Source organism: Crocodylus porosus, unplaced genomic scaffold, assembly GCF_001723895.1.
Source record: "Crocodylus porosus isolate Cpor-Errol unplaced genomic scaffold, CroPor_comp1, whole genome shotgun sequence".
Classification (NCBI taxonomy): domain Eukaryota; kingdom Metazoa; phylum Chordata; order Crocodylia; family Crocodylidae; genus Crocodylus; species Crocodylus porosus.
This window is the reverse complement of record NW_017728886.1, coordinates 87,356,518-87,371,816: the sequence shown is the minus strand read 5'-3', so window position 1 is coordinate 87,371,816 and position 15,299 is coordinate 87,356,518. Positions and strand designations below refer to the sequence as shown.

Below are 15,299 nucleotides of genomic sequence, written 5' to 3'. Positions count from 1 at the left end.
ACAGCCTTTCAAGGAACATAGTAGGAACTCCTCTGACCTCTGTTCCCTATTTAGTCCAGGAGACCTGACTCAGCTATCATGCCTCATCTTTGCTTATACCCTCTGATAGATATTGAACAATAAATAGTCTTTTGCTTGATAAAATAATTGTGGCACTCTCTCACTACCACTCTTTCTTGCTCTCCCACCTGCACATACATACACATGTTACTGCCATTTTTAATACCTCCCTCCAAATAAATTCTAGTTAAATCCACCCCAGAGAACAGCTGTCCATTTCCAGCAGTTATAAAGAAATAGTTGCATAAGGTTTATAAGAAAGCACTAGGGCATGCTAAAAGTCTTTCCTAGCTAAGTTTGGGACTGCTTGCTGCTTTGAAATAGTGCCACAATTATTTTATCAAGCAAAAGACTATTTATTGTTCAATATCTATCAGAGGGTATAAGCAAAGATGAGGCAAAGGGGAAACACTTTCCCTTGTTCCCTCCATTCCCTGGCTCCAGATTTTCTCTTAAAGTGACTACTAGAAATCAATATTTGGATGGGCTGACAAGGCAAATGTGATGGGAGGTGCCTCTGCCAAATAAAATGGATGCGTGGAAGCCCAGGCCTCAGACACAATCTATTTTCTTGCATTATTTAACACAGGAGAATGTCTTGGGATGCAGTTTGTGCTGAAAGTACTATAGGCAACAAAGATGCATTACTTTACTGTAATGTGTTTATGTACAGAATGTTTGCATGTCTTTCCTACTGGGCCATTAACTGATTAATTTCTTGGCTTAGTAAATGGTTCAATAGAATAGTCAGATTTGTTATTTGCTAAAGCACACAAGAGTCCATGGGGGAAAAAAAAGTTTTGTTCATGGTTTGGGTACAGACTTCCTCTGTAGTTTGGGTAAATCATTCATCCCCCTTTTCTCTCAGGTCCTTATCTACAAAACAAGAGTTAATAATGATTTTGATTAAGCCCTTGCTCAGTCTGCTGACATGGAAGACTAAGACCCAAGTAAGACTTCTAGATACAGCCAGTTAATATTTAATCTTTTTGTAAGGTTAATGGGGATAGTTTGCAAAACTTTTAAATGCTGTATTTTATTGATCTAATGTTTAAGACATTTGCAATAAATCCCAGTAGGAAAGCATCTCCAACAAAGGAAAGAAAATGGCTTGAAATGGGTTAGCCCACTGTACACTAATATATTTTTTCACTATATTTTGAATATTTTCAGCAGGAGGAGATGCAACTAAGCAAGTGTTACTGCACTACAGGATAAAGACTTCACTACAATTTTCCAAATACAGGAAATGCTGTGTGGAAAAAACATTGTAGGGTCTGACTGGTTTGTTCTTTAATGTTACCACAGCGTATTTTAAATACATGTGATGCAACTTATGGAATGTCTAGCATAAACTACATTTCCAGATGAGAAGAGCATGCTGAATGGACTATCTGTGTGGTCTTCATTTGTGAAGGAAGAACACTGGAAACGTCTAACTTCTACCTAACGTGTTATCATATAGCAAGCTTAGTCAACTAACAGAAAAGCAGTCGGAAGTACCTCAGCATGTCAGGATGCAGGCCTATCTCCTGACCTTTGCTACACATACTGGTTTTTTTATATACATTTTTTTCCTAGCATAAGTATTCCTAAAGATTATGAAAAATGATTCTTTCTAAAAATCAATAGCAAAGTCAAACCAAAAACCATATGAAGAGTCAGCTCAAATCACAAGAGAGTTGCAACCTTGCCAAAAAATTGCAGAAGGCTTTGGCTTAACAAATTAAAAATATGTCCTTGATCTGAGCAAAACAAAGTGAAGCAAAAGGTCAAGTGCTGGGGATTAATGTACCTTATGTAGCTGGCCTGAGGGCTTCTCGGAAACAACACCCTTCCAGCATCCTCTAGGGCCCTTCCACTTGCGGATGTTTGGCAGAGTCGGCTGGTTCAACTCCATACAAAACTGCAAAGAAAAAAGCATAATCTTTGTAGGAGGTATTTCCCCCTGCTTAAACCAGAGCAGTAAAGCTACAGCAGCATTAATTAAAGACATACTGTTGATGACAGACTATAAACTGTACTGAAATATTAAACACGCTCCATTTACAGACTTCGGGCCAGCTCCTCAGCCAACCATCTTGACCTCACTACACTGATGTCATTTTACACCAACTGAGGCTTAGGCTGCAGTATCTTACATTGTGCCAGTTTGAGGAAACCAGGGAAAAGGCTGATTGTTAATACAGACCAAAGAAAAGCATTCTGCTAGGATGTAACAGAAACACTGACACTAACTCTTTTTGCACAAAATGGACCACCGCTTGCACTGACTTGCATCTGTTTTTTAATTTTTTTTTTTTTTAAGCAGCTCAGGACAGAGTCCATCAGTGCACTTTAAAAAAGAAAAGAAATGTAGTCCTCAGCTAATTTATCCCAAGCATGTATAACTGCCCTGAGTTAGAGGGTTTGAAGATTTCCAAACACCATTCCCAGTAAAATGCAATAGCCACCATGTTGGACTTGAAAGGAATCTCTTCTGTGCTACCTCCAATGATTATAACTACTATAACTCCCAGACCATCAGAGGGCCAGACCCCTGGGGTTATTCAACCCATCTGTACTGTTCTAATGGTAGAAAAAGGCCAGGGAGTGGGCAAACCCAGCCAAGGTTTCCTACAGTACAGGAAATCCCTGTGCAGCACAGAGCTGGCTTTACACCAAACCTTGAGAAGTCTCTTGGTAGAACGGACAAAACAGGAGGAAAGGTGTGGTCAGAGGCTTGCTGTGGATTGATGATCCCGGCTGGCGTAACAGGTCCTTGCATTAGAGCTCCTGTTGCTCCAACTTAGGTCACAGGATTACAGAGGTCTCTGGCAGTCTTAAGGAGAAAGGAGGTACACAGGTACCCTTTCCTTCATGCCGTTTGAAGCCTGGGTTGAGTACAGCTTGGCTGAATCACAGGGACAGGCTCACAGATTCAAGTACAACAGATGCAGATCAATGCAAGCACTGTTAAGTATGCTAAAGCCACGCTACTCTTTATAACACCACATAGAAAAGTAATATTGGCTACCCCCAGCTGCCTGTCATGTGGCCCTCGATAGCTTGCCAAAACTCAGTAAGCAGCCCTCCACCTGAAATAATTCCCTGCCCCTGCTTTAAGAGAATGCAGCAGGCCAGGCTGGTTGTATGGAGCTGTGGTGGTAGGAGCACGCTGGCCCTCAATTTAAAAAGGGAAACTCCTTTGCGTGTGACTACGGAGCCACATGACAAAGAGGGACCCGTCTTTAGGGCATATAAACCCAGGGCCTGAGCCAAAACAGGCAGTCTGACCCTGGCAGCAGGGAGAGGAGCTTGTGGGCAGGATGTCCTGCCACGACAAGGATTGGGCCCCCTTGTAAATCCCCACCCTGGCACGCAAACATCTTACAAATCAAGGTTTTGTCAATCCCCGATTATAACAACCATTCCATGGGACTTGCACCAGGAATACTTTTGCTCAACATCTTTCTACCATTTAGATAATTTACTTAAATCATCAAACAAAAATTACTGTCAGAGGTAAGAGTTCTATTGTAAATCTAAGCAAGGAGTTGATTTATTTTTATGCTGCAGGTGGTTAAAATGGCAGGTCAGAAGGCAAACTGAGCATTGGATAGTAATGAGTAAAGATCTTAAAGAAATCCATTACTGAAAAGAGCACTTGCAAGTGAACTAGTATAACGCTACAAATTGATCTTACAAGGCTCTGATTTGTTTCCTCAAAGTAGAGAATATAAAAGATGACCTGCTTCTTCTGCAAGAGAATGTGCACTTTGGGTGCAATCATAGGAAATTGAGAAGTTGCTCTGAAACAGCTGACCTTGACTTTTATCCATTTTCTAGAATGCTTGCTTGCTTAGGAATTTTTGCTCAAGTGAGAAGGGCTTTTCTTAATGCTGTTCTCCACATAAAATTCAAAGGCAGAGGACACTAGATTTTACCTTGTGCAATGCAGATATATGGGTAAACTCTTAGCCAACATTAAAAAATGTCCTTATTCACTTACATAGCTAAATTAGGTCTCTGTTAAATCCATTTTGAAAGAATCCTTTGGACAAATGAGAAACATTCAGATGAAACTTTTGAACAAAAATTTGCATTTTTGCAAACCACTCCCATAAAGAGGGCTATGTTGTGCCTGGCTTCCTGTGATCAGAGACTGAATGAAGAATAACTTGCATTTCAACACTTGTCTAACTTTCTCTCAACTACGTAGTTGGTCCAATAAAATATCATTCACCCTAAGAAATTCCTGCCTCTCATAGAAAGAATAAATTAATTTGAGATTTTTCCTATTGATTTTTTTCTGACTTCAGGGTTTTCAAAGCATTAACAATTCAAGATTTTTAAGTCTGGAAGGAAGGGAACTGAAGGGGCTCTGCTGCTTGTATCATCCATCCACTGCATTTTACTATGGTGTACTTTATTTTCTTAAATCCTGGATGAATGGTGATTCTAGCTTTGAATCCATCCAATAATAACGATAGCAACAACTGCCTTTGCCAGCTCACTCCTTTGCAAATGTTTCTTATATTTACCCCGTTTTTACTGCTGCAGCTACAGATAGTCAATTTTGGTTCTTGTTGTCCAAGCAGGTTTAAATATACTGGAACACAGACCTAGGAAATTAAACTTCCATAACGAGTAAAATCACTGGAAGGTGTACCATCTACAGGAGGAAATCCCTTCTGATTGGCTGCCAACCCCACTGCTAACTTCCAGGGCTGGGGACAGACATTCAAAAAGCCTGAGCCTGAATTGATTCAATCTTTGCTGGTTAGTCTAACTTGGCTAGGTCAAACCAATTTGCAAGTGTCCAGACATTCCCTCTGAACTGAGGAAATGCAGGCACATGCTGCAGTGGCTCAGGCTAGAGGCCAAGGGGCACTACAGCAGCCCTCCCTTCCCTTGCATAGTACTGAGCTGAAGTGGGACATGGGCAAGCCCCAGCAGGAAGCTTTGATTAGGAAGGGGTGTAAACCCCCACCCTGCCTGCACCGTCTTAAGCTTTTCCCCGCTCACTGCTCAAGGGGTGGGAGTGTTGCCAGACCCCAGCCAGCACTCTGAGGCAAAGGGGAGGTGTGCAGTGCAGGCATATGTTGATGATACTGAGCTTTTCAATCTCCCTTTCCCTGCATCTTCATACCGTCTGCAAACCAGACAGGTGAGGGAGCCAGCAAGGAGGTGATAACACAGTATTTAGCAGCCCGTCAAGAAAACAAAAACTTCTCTCATTAGTTCAAGCTCTTCTTAAACAGCGTTTTCCAAGGAAGGAATGGAGGGACATTACCAGATGACCTGCTGATTAGCTCCAAAAAGCCCTAAGCTGACACTGTCCTGTCTGCCTTTGTCCTGTCCCAGTGAAATTGGACACACACACCTTTCAGCATTAGCTAGTATACCACACGCTAGCTATGGGGTATGAGGCTGGGGTCCATGCTGTGGGAGATGGGAGGGAGAGAGGGGAGGATCCCTGCTTAGGCAGTGAATGGTGAGGGCTGGGTTGGGGCGAGGGGAAGCCAGGCAGATGCGGCTGTGCCTGCAGTCTCCACTGGAGCTCTGGCTAGAGAACAGAGGGGTGGGGTCAGTCCTGACCTCCGGAGCAGGCAGCCCAGCCTAGGGCTGCAAAACATCTGAGATGCTGGGGGACTCTGGTTTAACTTAAACCAGGAAGGGGCTTCGGACAGACATTGCATAAACCAGTTTGACCTAAATCAGTTACGTCTGATACTACATTTAACCAGGTTTATCTTAAAACCGGTTTCAGCCATTCTGAAACTGGTTTATGTGCACTGAACTTATGTTCTGTTACAGGTTTAAACCAGTTTCTGATCATCTAAACCACTTTATGTGTAATGTCTGTCCCTACCCCAGCAGGACAACCTTGACTGCTTCAGGAAATGTAAGAGCTCTTCTCTCTACTTCTTAATGACACCATTTCATAGGAAGAAAGAATCCCAGCATTTCAGGGCTACTCTGTTCCCTTCTGCCCCCCAAGAGCAAATGGATGGCTTCTCTGGCCTGTTTTCCTGTTTCCCCTTGGTCCAAACAACACAGCTTAAGAAGGGGGAGAGAGACCCTGCTGCAACCCCTCCTAGGAATGTCATGAGCTGCTGCATGAGCAGAAAGGAGGTTGGGGACAGAGGGAAAAATGATGGGGGCTGCGGGCAGAGGAACTGATGTGGGAGCTGCAGGGAGCAGGGAGCAGAGGGGAGGGTGTAACAACCTGCAGGTTCTTCAGAGGGCAGAACTGACTGGAGAGATGGGATTAAATTTAGGAGATGGAAGCAAAGTTCATTGCTGGACCAGGCAGATGTGGCGGGGGGTGGGGGTGGGGAGCGGCAGGCTCCTCACCACCATCACAACCTTTTTTTCGTATCACATTAAGCAGTGCCAGCCAGAATAACTGCTTTATGTAAAAGGTTAACTATAGCAATGCAATAATTGTATTTACTAACAGAGCCTCCCATATGCAGTCTGTGTTAAGTCAGACAGGACCAGTTTCACAGGATACCACAGTTTATCCTTTATCACTCTGAATTTCCCATTTGCATTGTCATTCTGAGTTGCCTTCGCCACAGGAAGGCAGATCTGAGTGCTGTCGTACTCAACAAAAGGAACATCAGGGCCAGGTCTGAGCCTGTGGCCCTGCTCTGAAGTGGACACCTTCTGTCCTGGAAGCAAAGGTGTGAGAGCACTTGCCCACATGGAAAACAAACATGACCCAAGAAAACACACACTGGAGTTTTTATAAAGTAGTCTGTAATCAGGTTAGTTCTTGTTAACCAGCAATTCTCCTTCAGAGGATCCTTAAATTGCAGACACATAAGCATTTAAAAAAACAAAACACACTTAAAAAGAGGCTTGATGTGAGCCCATTAATATGGCACAGTATGCTTCTGTGAAGTAATCACTCTGTGAACTTTAGAAAGGCACTCAAAGCAATTAACTGTCCAGTTTGTTAATTTTCTATAGCAGCGTTTGAACCACATGGGTATTAGAGTAAATGTAAACGGTAACATACTTCATTGAAACAGTGCTGACTTCACTTCCACAAAAAACAGATGTGTAAAATGCCTTGTTTATCCATCTTCACATTTCTTAAACAGACTGCTTGCAGAAACAGCTTTAATAAGCATTATTTTTTTTTTTAAAGAGAGGAGCAGTGGAAAGAGGCAGCTGATCCCTGGAAACACGTGTTCTTAAGAACAGAGGAATTAGATTTAAAGGTGTCAATACCTTTGGAAACACACCTCTGAAATCACTGATCTGACAGCATAACATTAGCAGATATTTTACTTATGTGTGGTGAAAGAGACTTCGTGCTTCTTCCGTGGCGCAGGGTTGAGTTGCCAGCTCTAGGAAGGAGCTGCTCTGCCCAGCTCTGCAGGGCCCCCCCAAAGCGTGGGGCCTAGGGTGGTCGCCCCGACTTGCTGTACCCTAGACATGACTCTGGCTGCCATTCTCCACAGCTCTCACACCTAACAGACCTTTCCACAAGTCTCCATTTTCCTTTTGTCTGTCTCACCCTCTGTTGTTACACTTTCCCTTGTTTTGAGAGCCCTATCAAACCAGAAGCATGTTACCTGAATTGAGTTCTGCTCCTTCCACTAGTCACGCAGGGGGAGCCTACTTCTGCTCTCAACCGAAAATACCGTTCCTAATCAGAATGAGACACCCGTGGTTCTTCTCCAAGCTACTGTGAAGTCTAAACAATGCTGGGTTAGGTTCTCCTTTTCTTGAAAATACTCTTCAGACCTTCAGCTTTTAGTTGCAATGTCTAGAGTTAACACTGATTCTCTAGGAAAACAGAATATGCTGTTGCTGGAAAATTTGTGTAGTGAGAAAGTCGTAGGGATTTCACTTACCCAACTAGCCAGGCTAGACAAATTGCCATGGACCTGATACTTCACTCTCCTGACCTTGCGTTATCATTACTTCCATGCGAAAGTGGCTAGGGACACATTCTATTACACATAAACCGGTTTAAGTGATCAGAAACTGGTTTGAACCTGTAACAGAATAGAAGTTCAGTGCACACTAACCAGTTTCAAAATGGTTGAAACTGGTTTAAGATAAACCTGGCTGAACGTAGTATCAGACTTAACTGATTGAGGTCAAATCAGTTTATGGAACTTCTGTCCTGGACCCCTCCCTGGTTCAAATTAAATCACAGTTCCCCCAGCATCCCAGCATTTTCCAGCCCTGGGCTGGGCTGTATACTCCAGAAAGCACAGCTGGTCTGGCTCTTCTGCTCTGTAGCTGGAGCAGTGAGGGCTGGTTCACTGGCTGGCTCACTATCCTCCTTCCCCCACAAGAAAACTCCAGCTAGGGGCTGGGGCCAGGGAAGGAGGGGGCGGTGTTAAACTTCCCTTCCTCTGAGTATGGAGCTGCCCTGCCCTGTTTACTTAGTGCTGGCTGTGTCTGTGGACTACAAATCCAAGAGGCACCTGGAAGCAGGAAGAGGAAGTGATGCAGAGTCCTGCTGCTGTGACTGTAGACTGCAAATCCCAGATACCTCAGGGGCAGCCGGAAGAGGAAGCAAACACACCCATGCTGGCTACATGCCAGAGACCTGTGCTTTAGTGCCCCCTGGCTTCTGGCCTGAACCACTGCAGGCATGTAGATGCATTACCTGAATCAAAGGTAAATTCCTGTTTCAATTTAATCTCTGCAGTTTACACTACCCTTCAAAGACTGAATCACTTCAGCCTCAGGCACTATCTGTACTTAGCCAGTGAGTCCAAAGTGGACATTAAGGTGCAATCAGCTCAGTATTCTCTGCTTAGTTATGCAAGCTGGTAGCATTCTCATCCATTTGCACAGGCATGGACAGCTGAGCATAGTGTGGAGCACAGGAAAAATCACACCCTTTATGTTTACCTTGTTTATTCTACAACTAGCAGAACACAAGGAATGGAAACCCAGAAGATCTGGATCCAACTCCCCATCCACATAACCTTGGGCAAGTAGTTTCCATTCTTTTTTCTTTGAGCATTAATTCCCATCTATAAAATAGGCAATCAAGACTCATAGCAGAGATGATATCTTTTATTAGACCAACAAGATTTTTGCAAAAAAAAAAAAAAAAAAAAAAGTCTTTAAATACTCCTTAAACTTTTCAGTTTTTTTCTGTGGATACATACACCAATGTTTGGGAAGTGCTCAGATACTACTCTCTTGATAGGAACCATATAAATATGAAGATCAATTGAGTCCCTTTGCTAAAGCATAGTGTTTTATAGATGGGTATTCAATTAGTCTCTTCCAGATAGACTTCATTAAAGGTCTTTTAATATGTTTTCACTGTTGTTTAAATATTGATATTGCATAAAAGAAGATAAAACTTGGAAACATTATTTGGGCCTGACAGATAGCTGATTATTAGCTATCGCAAGGTAGTGCAGAAAACTAATGTGAAATCAATTTCAAGTCAGAGAAATGCGTGTTTAAGTATGTTCTGGGATAAAAAGCTTTCTACCTCTTATTTTTTATAATTTGATTGCATAATAAGAATAAATTTAAACAACAATGACCTTGTGGCTCATAGGAGCTTGAGTTATATATAAATAAAATAAAAATGGAAAAAAACCCCTAGGGAACAAATATGAAATTAGTAAGATACCAAAATATTTACCTCAAGTTTGAGTCTGCCTCACTTTTTTCTTGTGGCTTTATGCTTTGAAAGGTCAGTTTGTGTCTCCTACCTTTTCTCTTTATAGTTTGATCAGGGATTAGCTTTATATAGGCCTTCTCTCTCTACTATTTTGTTTATTTTTCTTCATAATATCACCAATAATACTTATTATTAAATTTTAAATAGCAATTTTTTTTTCTCTCTAAAGTGCTTCATAAACACTAAGCTCACAAGAATTCTCTGAAGAGTCTCTTTCTTTTACAGACTGAAACTCAGGACATCCGTGTACAATCAAATCGCTGCAGGACAAATGAAAACAAGGGTTTAACCCATGTCAGCTGTGCCACAATAACCCCAAGTAAAAGCTAATCCAGGGTGGTTTCCCCCTCAGTAAAAGAGAAGTGAGCTTCTATAGGTTAACATTTATTTACTGAAGTATAATAGCAGCTGTGTTAACATATGAACTATTAACACCTAACAATGGACACTAAGCCTGGAGCTCATTTATCTCATAGTAACGTGATCACGTGCCTGTGCACTGAGGCAGTGCAGGTCAGCACTACACACTCTGCAGAGCCTGTAAGTCAGGGGTGGGCAAGATGTGGCCCAGGGGCCGGATGCAGCCTGCGAGGCCATTCTATCCAGCCCACAGGGCCCTTAAAAAATTTAGAAAATTAATATTTATCTGCCCTGGGCTGCCAGTCACACAGCATTCAATGGCTTGCCAAAACTCAGTAAGTGGCCCTCTGCCTAAAATAATTGCCCACCCCTGCTGTAAGCAGTCTCTTACACCATCTCTGACTCACACGCACATGCATACACACACACACATTCTCATTTTGCATGTGTGGATACCTGCTTGTGCACTTTACAGTTTAGCAAAGCTGGGCCCACTGGAGTGCTGGAATTGCACTTCAGAAACCCATTTGTCCTGGATGAAAATTCTAATATTGGCCTGTACACAAATGTTAAAATGGTTAATTCATGTTTTTAGGCACAAGTAGAAGTCTTGGGGCCAAAATCAAGCTCTCAGGGTTAGATCCAATAAGCAATCAATATTTAAGTCTTGCAGCACCTAACAGTAGATATCTCCCCTCACAGTGAAATCCAGAATGCTGTCCGTGCTGGGCAAGCAGGATTTCTATAGTCTCTGGTGAGTACAAAGCCTCAGAATGGGCTTCTACACAGTCCCAAGTGATGCAGGAAGCTGGTCAATAGGCAATGCTGAGGATAGCAATGTATTTTAAATCCCACCCCTCTGTGGGGCATGGGTATCTCAGAGGGTCATGGAGGCACCTCCATCTCCCTGGGATCCACAGCTTCCAACCCTTTCCTTGTGTTCTTTCCTTCACACTCTTTTCATTTAAAAAATCATCATGTTGGGGCAGACACTGCAGCACCTATAATATCCTAGGGGTTTAACTAGGATATTTGAGCCCCTAGGATATTGGGAGACCTTGGGTTCAACTACAATATTTGAACCAACAGGGAGTGGGAGACCTGGGTTAAATTCCTTCCTCCGCAGTCCCCAACTCCCCCCAAAAACAATGCCCTCTACACGAGCATATAGGGTATTCTGAGTGAGGATACTCTCCACTTTTCCAGTGGAAGCTGAATCATTGGGCAGAAAGGAATTCAAGATTCACTGGCCTAGAGAGAGAGAGAAAACACAAGAGAAATGACTGAAACCTAGTAGTCAGGAGACAGAGTTGTGAGCTTCAGTCCCTACTTCCAGAACTGTTTTTTGTATTTAATATTAAATAGTCACCGGCTAAAATATAGAAACATCGAAAATCTACCAGCTGTATCCCCTCAGAGGAGATTGGTAGAGGAACAACTAATTTTCCAGATCCCAAATGGACTTAAACCATAAACCAGAGACCAAGATGCTCAAACAAGTCAAAACTGGAGCATGCACAAAGCTGCAACTCTATGGCCTGGGGAACTACAACCCTCTAGGATTAGGTGGCAACTGAGTGAGAAGTCTCAGGATTGCAATTTTGGACTTAAATACCTAAAGGTATATCTATGCTGCAACATGCACTACCTTGCAGAGATGCCCAAGTTAGTTTTGGTACCAGAAGCAGAACAACCCCATGTCCATGGAGAGCTCTGATGTCACTAGTATACCCTGCTTCTCAGCAGGGCTAAATTGGTCCAGTAGAGCATCATACTAGTGCAGCTATACTGCTTCCTGTCCCTGAGCTAGTTCATTCAGCATTAGCGCTGATATTTTTATGTGGTACTGGGCTGTGCCTTAAATTCCACCCCACTTTAGGAACCTGAGTCCCTCTTGGGATCTGGCCCAAGGCCAGCAAAAGAGCAGGCATAGCCCTGGTCCAGTGTTCAGACCACAATCCTCTCAAAAAAAAAAAATCTCAGAGCAATGAATACCATGAACCAAATTAGAAGTCTCACAGCACTGTGGGCTATTAAATGAGCTATTTATTAATTTCTCAACCAGTTTATAATCTGGTACAAAATTCTCCTCTCTAAGCATGCCAGGAATCTATGCTGTGCAGTAATGGAGCCACCACTTTTTTCTAGGAAAAGCATGAGAAGTGAAGTTTTTTAATGTACTTGATCATGCACACATTGAAGCCAAGGGCAAGGCTCTCATTGATATTAAGATCAGGCCCAATGTGAAGTGCTAAGCCTGCTATGTGATGAAGAATAAGGTATGAATACATTCCTCCAGAATCTCCCTCCCAGATTTGCTGAAAACGGTCAAAAATTTAAGCTCACTGTCAACGTGCTGCCATCTCTCATTGTTAGCAGGGAGCCACACTAAGAACAACCTCTTGCCAACAGACAAGGATCACAGAAAATTATGGACCTTTAATTTAGGGCATAGAAGAAAGAGACAGTTGATGGCAGAATACAAGATGTATGAATCAGCTGAACAGGATGGGCCTGAGAGGCTATGCAGGCAAAAGTGAAAAAAAATTGGCTATTTATAGGCTCAGCAGTGCTATGCTCGCTAGCAACACAACCAAAAGAGACTTGGGGGTCTTAACTGACCACAAGGTGAACACGAGCCACCAATGCGATGCTGTGGCTAGCAAACCAAACCAAATTCTGGCATGCATCTCACGCAAAATCAGAGATGTCATCCTCCCACTTTACTCAGCCTTAGTGAGGCCGCAGCTGGAGTCGTGCATCCAGTTTTGGGCCCCCCACCTCAGGAGGGACGTGGATAAGTTTGAGAAAGTCCAAAGGAGAGCCACCTGCATGATCAAAGGCCAAGAGAGCAAGCGTTACAAGAAGAGGCTGAGGGACTTGGGACTCTTCAGCCTGGCGAAGAGCAGGCTCAGGGGGGACTTGGTGGCAGCCTATAAGAGGGGTGCACCAGGATCTGGGAGAACAGTTGTTTACCAGGGTTCCCCAAGGGATTACTAGGTTTACCGGCCACAAACTTCTGGAAGGCCAATTTAGACTGGACATAAGGTAAACATTCTTTACAGTCTGAGTGTCCAGGGTCTAGAACAGATTCCCCCCAGAGGTGGCACAAGCACCTACTCTGGACTCATTCAAAAGGCATTTGGATGCATATCTTGCTGGGATCATTTGACCCCAGCAGACTTCCTGCCTATGGTAGGGGGGCTAGACTTGATGATCTCACAAGGTCTCTTCCAGCCCCTAATGTCTATGAAATCTTTGAGAAACAAAGTTTATTATTTCTTAAACTGCAAAGTCTTTGGGACAGGACTGATATATATGTTTGTACAACACCTAGCACAATCGAGCCTAGGATCTCAAGGAGACTGGCTGGTTTTATTATTACACTGTTCAATCCCCCATCATAGTACCCTGCTAATCTTCTCACTGTAACTATTGTGCCTATTCTTAGAGATAAACACCAGGTCTTATCCCTCCCTCAGGTGCATATTAAAAACTGAAAACATATGAACAGGCCTTGGCTTTGCAGATGCACACAGATAGGAATTCTCTTGAAAAAAAACTAACACCCTGAAAACAGGTACAGGTCTGTGAGTGCACGGTTTTGTTTGCATTATTGTGTAGCACATGAAGACAAGACAATGGAAATGTTCCCCTTAATGCTTTTACTTTTAATCTCTTCCTTTTATACTACTCTATAAATCATTTTTTTCCTTTTCTGTCAGCTGAGTCAGTGTAATTAATAGTCTTATTCTTGCTCTCATTGTAAAAAGAGTTTCATAGTTGCTGTATATAATTAAAAGGTATTCTACTGAATTGTATTATCCACAGGATCAGTTGAGTTTAATTTGGATAATACTATATAGTTGTAGAACAAAGATAAGTTGTTAAAATAGCTTTTGTATTCTGGCACATTTAAGAAAGAGCCTCGGAATAAGAAACCAAAAAGAGGATATACAATTGATGAATACTGAAACCAGTTGTATGTGGATGGGGCTGCGAGGCTGAAAGCTGATATAATCTCAAGTATGCCAGACACCTTGCATCGTATTATTGGCTTGACATCTGTCTCAAACATGATTCAGCCATGTTTATTAGAAGTTCTTACAATGAATGAACGGTAAATTAGAATTATGAAGAAAGTTATTTAAATCCCTAAGTAAATGGTTACATGGTTTGCTGAAAAAAATATGCTGAACTGGGGTGTAAATACTCCTGTCCAATAGGGGAAAGAGAGACATTCAGCACACATAGGCCTCTGAAGTGGATACACATGGGTCTTCTTATTTTCCTGTTTAGGGGCATTACTTCGTGCCATATGGTTATCCAGATATTACACTTGGCTGTAAAAAGGGTAACTATAAAGTATTCAGATTTAGCCTTGAGAGTAAGGAGGGGACACACTTTTGTGCGTTATGTCACAGTGTGATCTAATAAAATATAAATACAAAGAGAGCTAAAGAATACCAGTGTTCAAGACATGATTACATATTTGTACATTCATTTATCCCCATATTATTTCTAACCACACATGCTCAAAAAGCACGAATCTGTCTCCAAAGAAAAAAAGTCCTAATTTTTTTTTAAAAGATGAAAAAACCTTGTATTTGCCTTCCACTTTTTGCATCTGTGGGGCTCCCACCTCTTTTTGCAGTCATGAAGCTCAGAAACGTCAGGGTTCATTTTATTCCTCTGTGTGTCCACCTGGCAGTTTTTGAGCCAAGTAAGTGGCATTTGTGGCACTTGCACATAGTTTGCAGCTCTATTACCCATGAAGCATGAATGTGCAAGCATCCATATGGCTACTAAGCATGTATAGCAGGCTATGCCCTGGCTGGGCAGGAATCTGAGGGCATGTCTACATGTGCTATCACTGAATAGATAAACTCGGGAGCTTATTGCTCCCAGGCACGCCATTCAAATGGCATGTCTGGGAGCAAACAACTCCAGATCAATAAACTTTGTAGTTTACTCATGCACAGCACGCAGAACTGAATCAGAGCAGCCCCAGCTCTTAGGGGGCCCCAGGGGTCAGCCTGCCAGCCCCGGGAGCTCCCTCCAGCTCAGTGTGCTGCAGAGGGCCTGCCTGGGGCACAAGATTTCATAGATTTCATAGACATTAGGGCTGGAAGGGACCTTGGGAGATCATTGAGTCCAGCCCCCTGCCCAAAGGGCAGGAAGTCAGCTGGGGTCATAGGATCCCAGCAAGATAAGCATC

General features: G+C 42.8%; 1 protein-coding gene across 1 annotated transcript in view; it reads right to left on the bottom strand.

Annotated features, from left to right (window-relative positions):
- Positions 1–15,299, bottom strand: part of EEPD1 (endonuclease/exonuclease/phosphatase family domain containing 1) — an 81,009-nt gene that overhangs the window by 11,200 nt on the left and 54,510 nt on the right. Inside the window, exon 3 of the mRNA XM_019538650.1 lies at positions 1,856–1,966. Within this exon, the coding sequence (XP_019394195.1) occupies positions 1,856–1,966 (111 nt within the window). The remainder of the gene's footprint in view (positions 1–1,855; positions 1,967–15,299) is intronic.